Consider the following 14,453-nt stretch of genomic DNA (forward strand, 5'->3'; position numbering starts at 1 on the left):
AATAGCGGAAATTCAGAAGACGGTGCAGAGAGTGAAAAAAAAAGGAAAGCGGAAGAAAAAAATTGACTTTTCAATTATCGTTAGTTTTAGTGTATAGTTAGACGTATAGATTGGAAATAATGTAACGGTTACAATCGTTAATTGTTGTTTTATCATTGTAAAGTGGTGGTAACTGAATAAATTCAAGGTTTATAAGCAGCTCTCTGATGTTTGGGATTCTTTTATTATTACTGCACAGTGTTTGAATTCAAGTAACGAACGGCCCGGTTAGTCTTAACTTCCGAACCACGAAAAAATTCGAACCGAATAAAAGAACGAAGAAGAAGAAAAGAAAGAGGGAAAAAGGAACGTTGCTGCGCTAAATAAGCTTAACGCAATACATACGTAACGTATTGTAATCCCCATTTCGCAATCTTCGATTTATTGCATAAAACGCCGCTTTAAGTCTATACGTACAGTGAGAGAATTTTTTATTTCCGGTTATCGCTCACTTCTTAACTATTGTCATTTTTTGCCACAGTCGAAAAATATAGTTCTAAAAAAAAAAAAAAAAATGTATTTTTATTTATTTTTTTTCACCTTATTTTTCTCATGCTTTTTTCTTGCCGTACTAGATTGAAATTTCTTCGTTCTTCTTGTCTCTTTAAAAAGGGGTGGGACATGCGTATCATTTGATAAATGATTAATATGCTAATAGAAGGCTTGGTTATTACGAATTCCCCCAGTCCTTTCGACCCTCTTGCCGATGATGCTGATGCTACTGCTGCTGGATGGATGGAGACGACTTCACGTTAGAATGTATACGTATAATAATATAGTGTGCAGGAAACGCGACACTGCAGGCATCCCCTTTGCGTTTTAAATACAAATAACAATGAATCATCTTTTAACACGCCCATGGCTACATCCTAGATAAGCGGGGTGCATTACTTTAATGACATTTTCACATGCTAAAAGCAGCAACGTGCGCACGTTATTTCAGGGCTTGAACAACCCCTTTTCGGCTTAAGGCAGCGACGATCCCCGGGCCAGAATAGTGTTCAAAAAAATTTGGGTAGTCGTGTTAAATTTTATTTCGAAGCTCGTCGATATGCAAAGTTTAGGAAAATAGATAATTTCTACCATTTTTTTTTTCTAAACTTTAAACGGTGGCACATTGTGATACAGTTTAAATTTTTTGAACTTCAATATATATCCAACTTTTGGACGCGCCTCTGTAGAAAGTAATTTTTTCTTAATCGGCACGCTTCTTTCTATTCCAGAATACAAAAAAGCAAAAACAGAACTGAAAAAACGTTCGACCGATACTCTGCGGCTGCAGAAAAAGAAAGCTAGAAAGATTCACGGACAGGGTCAGGGACAATGTACCGGCGGTGATTTGGAATTGTGTAAACTGCTGGAATCATCGGCAGCTGTAGTGAGGGAAAAGCGAATCAGTCTGGAAGAAACTGAGAGGAAAGCTGTGAGAGCCGCTCTCGTCGAGGAACGTGGTCGTTTTTGTTTACTCGCCAGGTTCCTCAAACCTGTATTGGTCGGTATTGAATTTATAGATAGATTATTGTCACAATAAAATCATTGTTGTAGAACAAAAAAACAAACTAATCAATAATTGTGATTTGTATAATTAGGACGAGGAAATCGCTATGCTTATGGAGTTGACACACCTTCAAGAAGTATCCGATCAATTGCAAAGGCATACAGCTTCGCCGAATCACTTACCGCCTGCCTCCGAACAAGTAATTATAATTACAATTTCAACTACTATTTGTCCTTTGATTACACCGTCCGCATTTTAGTTTTTAATAAAAATTCGAATCTTGTGTCTGATTCTGTGTTGAGCATTGCGTGTCTTTCAGGTAATCACGGATATTAAGGGATGCGACACCACACAGTGGTCCCTGACCACGCCACCTTCCAGTCCTTCGCTGTCTTTGGGATCACGAAAGAGTTCTATGTGCTCCATCAGTTCGCTGACGAGCAGCAGCAGCGGCTCGTGCAAAAGTCATCCAAGTCCTTCCGGACATCCCTGGCACAGATCTTTGTCTCAGGTAAAGAATTAACGGTGTTTATAAATTCATTCGCACCGTTCGATTCCTTCTGTATGTCGGTATTGTAAATGCTATAATTGTTACTCCCCTACTCGGCGTTGTATGTTGTAGAATTCTTTCATCTCGCCTCTTGAATCGCCGGTGATTATAGCGACATACCTGAAACTTGTTGATTTTTTATTTTTTTTTTTTTTGTTATCACTCGACAAGCAGCATGCACAAAAGAGTTTTTAGTGTATGTTAATGTTAGCGCATTTAGATGAATTTCCATTCACTTTTTCCCTCTGTTTTATTTTCTTTTTTTATTTTTCAACATCCATTTTGTTATGACACTCAGAGCGAAACTGAGGATATACGCATATTATTTAGTCAATAATTTCTCAGTCATTTATTTTGTGCTTATATTTTATGAGTTTATTTAAAGTCGGTATTGCTATAGCTTAGCAAATGAATGCAAGTAGTTGATGTTGTACTGTGTAGCCTGTTGGTGTATCTGTAAGGCCAATCAGCACAAGTGGGATGGTCACAATGCGCCACTTGACCAGTGGATGTTCACGAGATTCTGGGTTCACTTCTCAAGATACTCTATATGCTCAACCGATCACTGAACATCAGGTAACAAAACGTTTGACAGAAATATCAGTACCATTTTTCTGGTTAATGGACATTGTGTTTTTTATTTTTAAGTTAATTTAACTTTTTTTTTAATCAAGTCAACCGTTTTTTTTGTGCAATGAGGAGCACAAACTGCATTTTCGTTGTATATCCAAACCAGAAATCAAAGCCTCGTGTTCTGTTAAACACATTTTCATTGTGTGACGCTCAACATAAATTGTGTTCAATAACAAAGATTTGTTTATAGGTATCCAACGTATCTTCCCATAGCAACCAGAGTACTGGATCAACTACGATGAGGCCTGTGACAACTTCAACATGGCCAGATCTGCAAGAATCTTCCATTCAATTTGACAGGCAAAGCCAAAATGTGGTCAACGAACGACCGCATACTATATCTTCCGGTGAGACGATGTTTCTATTTTTGAATAGATGAATGTGACATTTTTGGCAGCCAATTTTCTCAAACTTTCTAAATAAAGAAACTAAAATCGAAAACTGTTGAATCTATTTCAGCATATGAAAAAGGTCATCACCAGCGTCCCGCCCTTAGCGTTTATACCTTCCAAGCACCAGAGGGAACTGTCACAGGCACAACGTGTTGTCACAGTCAACCAGCATCTCCAGTATCATCGTCATCGTCTTGCTCGTCTTCGAACCAGCAACACAATAATTTGCAAAATCAACAAAATCGTGTGCAATTAAGAAATAACAAGCCACCAATACCGAGCCGCTGCTCTAGCCTAGAGCGGCCCGTTGTTCCGGCTAAAAATGAACCGCCGGGAAGTCCCAGAGGAAAACCTAAGCTGCCCTTGCCCGCACACTTAGCCAAAGGTTTATATTTCCTCATATCTTCATTTTTAATTATATCACAGGTTTTTTGCACCGCTTTGGTGTGAATCGACGGGATCTAAATTTGTCGAAAATGATTTTCAGAATTGACTACACATCAGCTTCAGCAACCGATGTATGTTAATATGCACGAACTGGCTAACCTCGCTGCTAGTCGTGCCCAAGAAATGCAACAGCTTCCGCCTCCACCACCACCAACTTCTAGCGCTGTTAGCGATAAGGTAGGCGTACTAGTGGAGCAGAGTTTAATTTACCCACTCGCGATTCACCGGTTTCAATATTCTTTAATAATTGTTCATCGCAGGCTGATGCTCCGGAGAAGGATGGTGGCAGTTTAACTTCTGAGTCCAGTCTAGAGTCCAGCAGTGGTTACGGTAGTCAGACAACTCTTCCTCACGTTCAACAGCTTTCCCAAAATCCATCCCAAGGAGCTGAAGAAGAAAATACAACCAATCAACAGGAGAAAGGTAAAGAATTTTGGCCACGTGATTTTCATCATTTTATGTGTATCAGTTGCATTGCCTCGTCATTTTCGTTCATGCATATTAAGACGTGCATCGTCCTATCATCTTAGCTAGAAACATTTATTCTGCTCGTATCAGAAAGTATTTTAGTATTGAATTCAGATACGGAACGTGACGGCATGGTGTTACGTGTGTTTTTTCTTTATCATTTTGAGATTGTGTAGAGCACTGAAACTTGGAGAAAGAGATATAGAAAAACTTAAATTTTGTTGTTTTCCGTGTCTGTCATTATATTATTAATGATTTTGTTGAGCGTTTTATTGTTATCCAGCTTATTTTTTGTGATTTGTATTGAATGGCTTATATGCTCTGCATGTGTTTGCGTAGTTACTATGGACAACGAAGAACGTTCTGGTTTCGAGTGTATTTTGCGTCATGAAAATGCTACCAATACATCATTACGCCGTCCAGTGTCCATGAGTGGTGAGTCCTGCATCCCCATTTCCGCTGGTATCTTCTGGTCTATTTGCACAGCATTTCTATTGTAATGTAACAATTATAAAGAATTGGTATGGCTATTTGAAAATTCTAATTTTGTGAACTGCTACAAATAAAATGCAGTGAAGCTTTAATATGCGTTATTGCTAATTAATAACCGTAGGTGCATACGACTTTTTTTTGAGCATAAGTACAATAAGGTGAAGTGATAAAGCGAAAGCATGTACCTCAATCTTTACATTCATTTCAAGTGATATATGCAGGCTTCACAGTGGTTCCCCTTTTCCTCAGAAATTACTCTATTTCATTTCAATTTTCCTCTAAAAACCACCTATTTTTGGTAATTTACCATGTTCTTTTGACCTTTATCCCAACCAAATATGTAGGTCTATGGATCCGAGATGTGTCAAACAAATGTAACAACCGTCTTCTAAATGAAATTCTCAATGAAAGCATCTTTGAAACTTTCGGATTCAAGTGAATATATGCGAGTGGCATGACATGCCGAAATGGCGAAACTCTCATCACGATTTCATACCAGTTCTTTACTTTTCCATGGAAGTATAGTGTTTTTGTGTGTTTTTATTTATAATTGCATGTGATATGTGATAAGATAGCCGTTAAACGCATTCGGAATCCGTCTACTTGAACTGTAAATCCATATTGAAATGAAGTATAGCAGCCGCTGATTTTTTCTTCCTCATAATTGTGCTGGCATTTTGTAACCTTGATATTGTGTTATTTTCACACAAACCTTCCACTATTTCCCCTCGAATTACCTGGGTTAATCTCAGTGAAGCCAGAACATGTTTGACGGACGGACATTTTTTTGCTTGGCATGAAAATGAGGAGAGGGCTCATTTTAAATTTTTTCTGAAGATTTCGAAGATTTTCAGAAATACTGCAATCCATTCTTCGATGTGATATTCCGACGTGATTTTGCGAGAGATATCAATATCGTGCCATCCAAAGACGCTGACATCAACGGATCAAAAGTTACAGCCAAAAAACATAAACTAGTATTTTCGACATTTTTCAGCAGGTGCTTTTCCCTTCGTAATTTCTCTCCTGTTGGTCCCACGCTCTTTTCGCTGCGTTTTCCGAGTTCCTGGGGTCCAATTGGTCGGAAATGGGTCATACAAATCAATTCTGAGACGAAAGATTTTTTGGTCAGAAAAAAAGGAAGGTTAACCCCTTTGTATTTTTGGCGAAAATTTTCGCGATTTTGAAAAGTGCTGGAATAAATTCTTTCTGGCACAATTCTGACGTAATTTTGCGAGAGAAATCGATTAGGCGCAGTCCCAATAGGCTGCGATCAACGGATCAAAAGTTACAGCCAAAAAACATAAACTAGAATTTTCGACATTTTTCAGCAGGTGCTTTTCCCTTCGTAATTTCTCTCCTGTTGGTCCCACGCTCTTTTCGCTGCGTTTTCCGAGTTCCTGGGGGTCCAATTGGTCGGGAAAGGGTCATACAAATCAATTCTGAGACGAAAGATTTTTTGGTCAAAAAAAAAGGAAGGTTAACCCCTTTGTATTTTTGGCGAAAATTTTCGCGATTTTGAAAAGTGCTGGAATAAATTCTTTCTGGCACAATTCTGACGTAATTTTGCGAGAGAAATCGATTAGGCGCAGTCCCAATAGGCTGCGATCAACGGATCAAAAGTTACAGCCAAAAAACATAAACTAGTATTTTCGACATTTTTCAGCAGGTGCTTTTCCCTTCGTAATTTCTCTCCTGTTGGTCCCACGCTCTTTTCGCTGCGTTTTCCGAGTTCCTGGGGGTCCAATTGGTCGGGAAAGGGTCATACAAATCAATTCTGAGACGTACGATTTTTTGGTCAAAAAAAAAGGAAGGTTAACCCCTTTGTATTTTTGGCGAAAATTTTCGCGATTTTGAAAAGTGCTGGAATAAATTCTTTCTGGCACAATTCTGACGTAATTTTGCGAAAGAAACCGATTAGGCGCAGTCCCAATAGGCCGCGATCAACGGATCAAAAGTTACAGCCAAAAAACATAAGCTAGTATTTTCGACATTTTTCAGCAGGTGCTTTTCCCTTCGTAATTTCTCTCCTGTTGGTCCCACGCTCTTTTCGCTGCGTTTTCCGAGTTCCTGGGGGTCCAATTGGTCGGGAAAGGGTCATACAAATCAATTCTGAGACGAAAGATTTTTTGGTCAAAAAAAAAGGAAGGTTAACCCCTTTGTATTTTTGGCGAAAATTTTCGCGATTTTGAAAAGTGCTGGAATAAATTCTTTCTGGCACAATTCTTACGTACTTCTGCGAGAGAAATCGATTAGGCGCAGTCCCAATAGGCTGCGATCAACGGATCAAAAGTTACAGCCAAAAAACATAAACTAGTATTTTCGACATTTTTCAGCAGGTGCTTTTCCCTTCGTAATTTCTCTCCTGTTGGTCCCACGCTCTTTTCGCAGCGTTTTCCGAGTTCCTGGGGGTCCAATTGGTCGGGAAAGGGTCATACAAATCAATTCTGAGACGAAAGATTTTTTGGTCAAAAAAAAAGGAAGGTTAACCCCTTTGTATTTTTGGCGAAAATTTTCGCGATTTTGAAAAGTGCTGGAATAAATTCTTTCTGGCACAATTCTGACGTAATTTTGCGAGAGAAATCGATTAGGCGCAGTCCCAATAGGCTGCGATCAACGGATCAAAAGTTACAGCCAAAAAACATAAACTAGTATTTTCGACATTTTTCAGCAGGTGCTTTTCCCTTCGTAATTTCTCTCCTGTTGGTCCCACGCTCTTTTCGCTGCGTTTTCCGAGTTCCTGGGGTCCGATTGGTCGGAAATGGGTCATACAAATCAATTCTGAGACGAAAGATTTTTTGGTCAGAAAAAAAGGAAGGTTAACCCCTTTGTATTTTTGGCGAAAATTTTCGCGATTTTGAAAAGTGCTGGAATAAATTCTTTCTGGCACAATTCTGACGTAATTTTGCGAGAGAAATCGATTAGGCGCAGTCCCAATACGCTGCGATCAACGGATCAAAAGTTACAGCCAAAAAACATAAACTAGTATTTTCGACATTTTTCAGCAGGTGCTTTTCCCTTCGTAATTTCTCTCCTGTTGGTCCCACGCTCTTTTCGCTGCGTTTTCCGACTTCCTGGGGGTCCAATTGGTCGGGAAAGGGTCATACAAATCAATTCTGAGACGAACGATTTTTTGGTCAAAAAAAAAGGAAGGTTAACCCCTTTGTATTTTTGGCGAAAATTTTCGCGATTTTGAAAAGTGCTGGAATAAATTCTTTCTGGCACAATTCTTACGTAATTCTGCGAGAAAAATCGATTAGGCGCAGTCCCAATAGGCTGCGATCAACGGATCAAAAGTTACAGCCAAAAAACATAAACTAGAATTTTCGACATTTTTCAGCAGGTGCTTTTCCCTTCGTAATTTCTCTCCTGTTGGTCCCACGCTCTTTTCGCTGCGTTTTCCGAGTTCCTGGGGGTCCAATTGGTCGGGAAAGGGTCATACAAATCAATTCTGAGACGAAAGATTTTTTGGTCAAAAAATAAGGAAGGTAACCCCTTTGTATTTTTGGCGAAAATTTTCGCGATTTTGAAAAGTGCTGGAATAAATTCTTTCTGGCACAATTCTGACGTAATTTTGCGAGAGAAATCGATTAGGCGCAGTCCCAATACGCTGCGATCAACGGATCAAAAGTTACAGCCAAAAAACATAAACTAGTATATTCGACATTTTTCAGCAGGTGCTTTTCCCTTCGTGATTTCTCTCCTGTTGGTCCCACGCTCTTTTCGCTGCGTTTTCCGAGTTCCTGGGGGTCCAATTGGTCGGGAAAGGGTCATACAAATCAATTCTGAGACGAAAGATTTTTTGGTCAAAAAAAAAGGAAGGTTAACCCCTTTGTATTTTTGGCGAAAATTTTCGCGATTTTGAAAAGTGCTGGAATAAATTCTTTCTGGCACAATTCTTACGTACTTCTGCGAGAGAAATCGATTAGGCGCAGTCCCAATAGGCTGCGATCAACGGATCAAAAGTTACAGCCAAAAAACATAAACTAGTATTTTCGACATTTTTCAGCAGGTGCTTTTCCCTTCGTAATTTCTCTCCTGTTGGTCCCACGCTCTTTTCGCAGCGTTTTCCGAGTTCCTGGGGGTCCAATTGGTCGGGAAAGGGTCATACAAATCAATTCTGAGACGAAAGATTTTTTGGTCAAAAAAAAAGGAAGGTTAACCCCTTTGTATTTTTGGCGAAAATTTTCGCGATTTTGAAAAGTGCTGGAATAAATTCTTTCTGGCACAATTCTGACGTAATTTTGCGAGAGAAATCGATTAGGCGCAGTCCCAATAGGCTGCGATCAACGGATCAAAAGTTACAGCCAAAAAACATAAACTAGAATTTTCGACATTTTTCAGCAGGTGCTTTTCCCTTCGTAATTTCTCTCCTGTTGGTCCCACGCTCTTTTCGCTGCGTTTTCCGAGTTCCTGGGGGTCCAATTGGTCGGGAAAGGGTCATACAAATCAATTCTGAGACGAAAGATTTTTTGGTCAAAAAAAAAGGAAGGTTAACCCCTTTGTATTTTTGGCGAAAATTTTCGCGATTTTGAAAAGTGCTGGAATAAATTCTTTCTGGCACAATTCTGACGTAATTTTGCGAGAGAAATCGATTAGGCGCAGTCCCAATACGCTGCGATCAACGGATCAAAAGTTACAGCCATAAAACATAAACTAGTATTTTCGACATTTTTCAGCAGGTGCTTTTCCCTTCGTAATTTCTCTCCTGTTGGTTCCACGCTCTTTTCGCTGCGTTTTCCGAGTTCCTGGGGGTCCAATTGGTCGGGAAAGGGTCATACAAATCAATTCTGAGACGAAAGATTTTTTGGTCAAAAAAAAAGGAAGGTTAACCCCTTTGTATTTTTGGCGAAAATTTTCGCGATTTTGAAAAGTGCTGGAATAAATTCTTTCTGGCACAATTCTGACGTAATTTTGCGAAAGAAATCGATTAGGCGCAGTCCCAATACGCTGCGATCAACGGATCAAAGGTTACAGCCAAAAAACATAAACTAGTATTTTCGACATTTTTCAGCAGGTGCTTTTCCCTTCGTAATTTCTCTCCTGTTGGTCCCACGCTCTTTTCGCTGCGTTTTCCGAGTTCCTGGGGGTCCAATTGGTCGGGAAAGGGTCATACAAATCAATTCTGAGACGAAAGATTTTTTGGTCAAAAAAAAAGGAAGGTTAACCCCTTTGTATTTTTGGCGAAAATTTTCGCGATTTTGAAAAGTGCTGGAATAAATTCTTTCTGGCACAATTCTTACGTACTTCTGCGAGAGAAATCGATTAGGCGCAGTCCCAATAGGCTGCGATCAACGGATCAAAAGTTACAGCCAAAAAACATAAACTAGTATTTTCGACATTTTTCAGCAGGTGCTTTTCCCTTCGTAATTTCTCTCCTGTTGGTCCCACGCTCTTTTCGCAGCGTTTTCCGAGTTCCTGGGGGTCCAATTGGTCGGGAAAGGGTCATACAAATCAATTCTGAGACGAAAGATTTTTTGGTCAAAAAAAAAGGAAGGTTAACCCCTTTGTATTTTTGGCGAAAATTTTCGCGATTTTGAAAAGTGCTGGAATAAATTCTTTCTGGCACAATTCTGACGTAATTTTGCGAGAGAAATCGATTAGGCGCAGTCCCAATAGGCTGCGATCAACGGATCAAAAGTTACAGCCAAAAAACATAAACTAGTATTTTCGACATTTTTCAGCAGGTGCTTTTCCCTTCGTAATTTCTCTCCTGTTGGTCCCACGCTCTTTTCGCTGCGTTTTCCGAGTTCCTGGGGTCCGATTGGTCGGAAATGGGTCATACAAATCAATTCTGAGACGAAAGATTTTTTGGTCAGAAAAAAAGGAAGGTTAACCCCTTTGTATTTTTGGCGAAAATTTTCGCGATTTTGAAAAGTGCTGGAATAAATTCTTTCTGGCACAATTCTGACGTAATTTTGCGAGAGAAATCGATTAGGCGCAGTCCCAATACGCTGCGATCAACGGATCAAAAGTTACAGCCAAAAAACATAAACTAGTATTTTCGACATTTTTCAGCAGGTGCTTTTCCCTTCGTAATTTCTCTCCTGTTGGTCCCACGCTCTTTTCGCTGCGTTTTCCGACTTCCTGGGGGTCCAATTGGTCGGGAAAGGGTCATACAAATCAATTCTGAGACGAACGATTTTTTGGTCAAAAAAAAAGGAAGGTTAACCCCTTTGTATTTTTGGCGAAAATTTTCGCGATTTTGAAAAGTGCTGGAATAAATTCTTTCTGGCACAATTCTGACGTAATTTTGCGAGAGAAATCGATTAGGCGCAGTCCCAATAGGCTGCGATCAACGGATCAAAAGTTACAGCCAAAAAACATAAACTAGTATTTTCGACATTTTTCAGCAGGTGCTTTTCCCTTCGTAATTTCTCTCCTGTTGGTCCCACGCTCTTTTCGCTGCGTTTTCCGAGTTCCTGGGGTCCGATTGGTCGGAAATGGGTCATACAAATCAATTCTGAGACGAAAGATTTTTTGGTCAGAAAAAAAGGAAGGTTAACCCCTTTGTATTTTTGGCGAAAATTTTCGCGATTTTGAAAAGTGCTGGAATAAATTCTTTCTGGCACAATTCTGACGTAATTTTGCGAGAGAAATCGATTAGGCGCAGTCCCAATACGCTGCGATCAACGGATCAAAAGTTACAGCCAAAAAACATAAACTAGTATTTTCGACATTTTTCAGCAGGTGCTTTTCCCTTCGTAATTTCTCTCCTGTTGGTCCCACGCTCTTTTCGCTGCGTTTTCCGACTTCCTGGGGGTCCAATTGGTCGGGAAAGGGTCATACAAATCAATTCTGAGACGAACGATTTTTTGGTCAAAAAAAAAGGAAGGTTAACCCCTTTGTATTTTTGGCGAAAATTTTCGCGATTTTGAAAAGTGCTGGAATAAATTCTTTCTGGCACAATTCTTACGTAATTCTGCGAGAGAAATCGATTAGGCGCAGTCCCAATAGGCTGCGATCAACGGATCAAAAGTTACAGCCAAAAAACATAAACTAGAATTTTCGACATTTTTCAGCAGGTGCTTTTCCCTTCGTAATTTCTCTCCTGTTGGTCCCACGCTCTTTTCGCTGCGTTTTCCGAGTTCCTGGGGGTCCAATTGGTCGGGAAAGGGTCATACAAATCAATTCTGAGACGAAAGATTTTTTGGTCAAAAAAAAAGGAAGGTTAACCCCTTTGTATTTTTGGCGAAAATTTTCGCGATTTTGAAAAGTGCTGGAATAAATTCTTTCTGGCACAATTCTGACGTAATTTTGCGAGAGAAATCGATTAGGCGCAGTCCCAATAGGCTGCGATCAACGGATCAAAAGTTACAGCCAAAAAACATAAACTAGTATTTTCGACATTTTTCAGCAGGTGCTTTTCCCTTCGTAATTTCTCTCCTGTTGGTCCCACGCTCTTTTCGCTGCGTTTTCCGAGTTCCTGGGGGTTCAATTGGTCGGGAAAGGGTCATACAAATCAATTCTGAGACGAAAGATTTTTTGGTCAAAAAAAAAGGAAGGTTAACCCCTTTGTATTTTTGGCGAAAATTTTCGCGATTTTGAAAAGTGCTGGAATAAATTCTTTCTGGCACAATTCTGACGTAATTTTGCGAGAGAAATCGATTAGGCGCAGTCCCAATACGCTGCGATCAACGGATCAAAAGTTACAGCCAAAAAACATAAACTAGTATATTCGACATTTTTCAGCAGGTGCTTTTCCCTTCGTAATTTCTCTCCTGTTGGTCCCACGCTCTTTTCGCTGCGTTTTCCGAGTTCCTGGGGGTCCAATTGGTCGGGAAAGGGTCATACAAATCAATTCTGAGACGAAAGATTTTTTGGTCAAAAAAAAAGGAAGGTTAACCCCTTTGTATTTTTGGCGAAAATTTTCGCGATTTTGAAAAGTGCTGGAATAAATTCTTTCTGGCTCAATTCTTACGTACTTCTGCGAGAGAAATCGATTAGGCGCAGTCCCAATAGGCTGCGATCAACGGATCAAAAGTTACAGCCAAAAAACATAAACTAGTATTTTCGACATTTTTCAGCAGGTGCTTTTCCCTTCGTAATTTCTCTCCTGTTGGTCCCACGCTCTTTTCGCAGCGTTTTCCGAGTTCCTGGGGGTCCAATTGGTCGGGAAAGGGTCATACAAATCAATTCTGAGACGAAAGATTTTTTGGTCAAAAAAAAAGGAAGGTTAACCCCTTTGTATTTTTGGCGAAAATTTTCGCGATTTTGAAAAGTGCTGGAATAAATTCTTTCTGGCACAATTCTGACGTAATTTTGCGAGAGAAATCGATTAGGCGCAGTCCCAATACGCTGCGATCAACGGATCAAAAGTTACAGCCATAAAACATAAACTAGTATTTTCGACATTTTTCAGCAGGTGCTTTTCCCTTCGTAATTTCTCTCCTGTTGGTTCCACGCTCTTTTCGCTGCGTTTTCCGAGTTCCTGGGGGTCCAATTGGTCGGGAAAGGGTCATACAAATCAATTCTGAGACGAAAGATTTTTTGGTCAAAAAAAAAGGAAGGTTAACCCCTTTGTATTTTTGGCGAAAATTTTCGCGATTTTGAAAAGTGCTGGAATAAATTCTTTCTGGCACAATTCTGACGTAATTTTGCGAAAGAAATCGATTAGGCGCAGTCCCAATACGCTGCGATCAACGGATCAAAGGTTACAGCCAAAAAACATAAACTAGTATTTTCGACATTTTTCAGCAGGTGCTTTTCCCTTCGTAATTTCTCTCCTGTTGGTCCCACGCTCTTTTCGCTGCGTTTTCCGAGTTCCTGGGGGTCCAATTGGTCGGGAAAGGGTCATACAAATCAATTCTGAGACGAAAGATTTTTTGGTCAAAAAAAAAGGAAGGTTAACCCCTTTGTATTTTTGGCGAAAATTTTCGCGATTTTGAAAAGTGCTGGAATAAATTCTTTCTGGCACAATTCTTACGTACTTCTGCGAGAGAAATCGATTAGGCGCAGTCCCAATAGGCTGCGATCAACGGATCAAAAGTTACAGCCAAAAAACATAAACTAGTATTTTCGACATTTTTCAGCAGGTGCTTTTCCCTTCGTAATTTCTCTCCTGTTGGTCCCACGCTCTTTTCGCAGCGTTTTCCGAGTTCCTGGGGGTCCAATTGGTCGGGAAAGGGTCATACAAATCAATTCTGAGACGAAAGATTTTTTGGTCAAAAAAAAAGGAAGGTTAACCCCTTTGTATTTTTGGCGAAAATTTTCGCGATTTTGAAAAGTGCTGGAATAAATTCTTTCTGGCACAATTCTGACGTAATTTTGCGAGAGAAATCGATTAGGCGCAGTCCCAATAGGCTGCGATCAACGGATCAAAAGTTACAGCCAAAAAACATAAACTAGTATTTTCGACATTTTTCAGCAGGTGCTTTTCCCTTCGTAATTTCTCTCCTGTTGGTCCCACGCTCTTTTCGCTGCGTTTTCCGAGTTCCTGGGGTCCGATTGGTCGGAAATGGGTCATACAAATCAATTCTGAGACGAAAGATTTTTTGGTCAGAAAAAAAGGAAGGTTAACCCCTTTGTATTTTTGGCGAAAATTTTCGCGATTTTGAAAAGTGCTGGAATAAATTCTTTCTGGCACAATTCTGACGTAATTTTGCGAGAGAAATCGATTAGGCGCAGTCCCAATACGCTGCGATCAACGGATCAAAAGTTACAGCCAAAAAACATAAACTAGTATTTTCGACATTTTTCAGCAGGTGCTTTTCCCTTCGTAATTTCTCTCCTGTTGGTCCCACGCTCTTTTCGCTGCGTTTTCCGACTTCCTGGGGGTCCAATTGGTCGGGAAAGGGTCATACAAATCAATTCTGAGACGAACGATTTTTTAGTCAAAAAAAAAGGAAGGTTAACCCCTTTGTATTTTTGGCGAAAATTTTCGCGATTTTGAAAAGTGCTGGAATAAATTCTTTCTGGCACAATTCTTACGTAA

General features: G+C 39.9%; 1 protein-coding gene across 3 annotated transcripts in view; it reads left to right on the forward strand.

The window, feature by feature from the left end:
• LOC124306066 (protein MTSS 2) overlaps positions 1-14,453 on the forward strand; it is a 53,082-nt gene that overhangs the window by 29,649 nt on the left and 8,980 nt on the right. Inside the window, exons 6-14 of one of the 3 annotated variants that reach the window (XM_046766199.1) lie at positions 1,263-1,531; positions 1,629-1,736; positions 1,857-2,048; positions 2,529-2,663; positions 2,911-3,067; positions 3,180-3,497; positions 3,600-3,736; positions 3,820-3,982; positions 4,367-4,462. In XM_046766199.1, the coding sequence (XP_046622155.1) occupies positions 1,263-1,531; positions 1,629-1,736; positions 1,857-2,048; positions 2,529-2,663; positions 2,911-3,067; positions 3,180-3,497; positions 3,600-3,736; positions 3,820-3,982; positions 4,367-4,462 (1,575 nt within the window). The remainder of the gene's footprint in view (positions 1-1,262; positions 1,532-1,628; positions 1,737-1,856; positions 2,049-2,528; positions 2,664-2,910; positions 3,068-3,179; positions 3,498-3,599; positions 3,737-3,819; positions 3,983-4,366; positions 4,463-14,453) is intronic. The other 2 variants (XM_046766200.1, XM_046766201.1) reach the window with 2 other exon arrangements.

The sequence above is a fragment of the Neodiprion virginianus genome, chromosome 5, assembly GCF_021901495.1.
Source record: "Neodiprion virginianus isolate iyNeoVirg1 chromosome 5, iyNeoVirg1.1, whole genome shotgun sequence".
Classification (NCBI taxonomy): domain Eukaryota; kingdom Metazoa; phylum Arthropoda; class Insecta; order Hymenoptera; family Diprionidae; genus Neodiprion; species Neodiprion virginianus.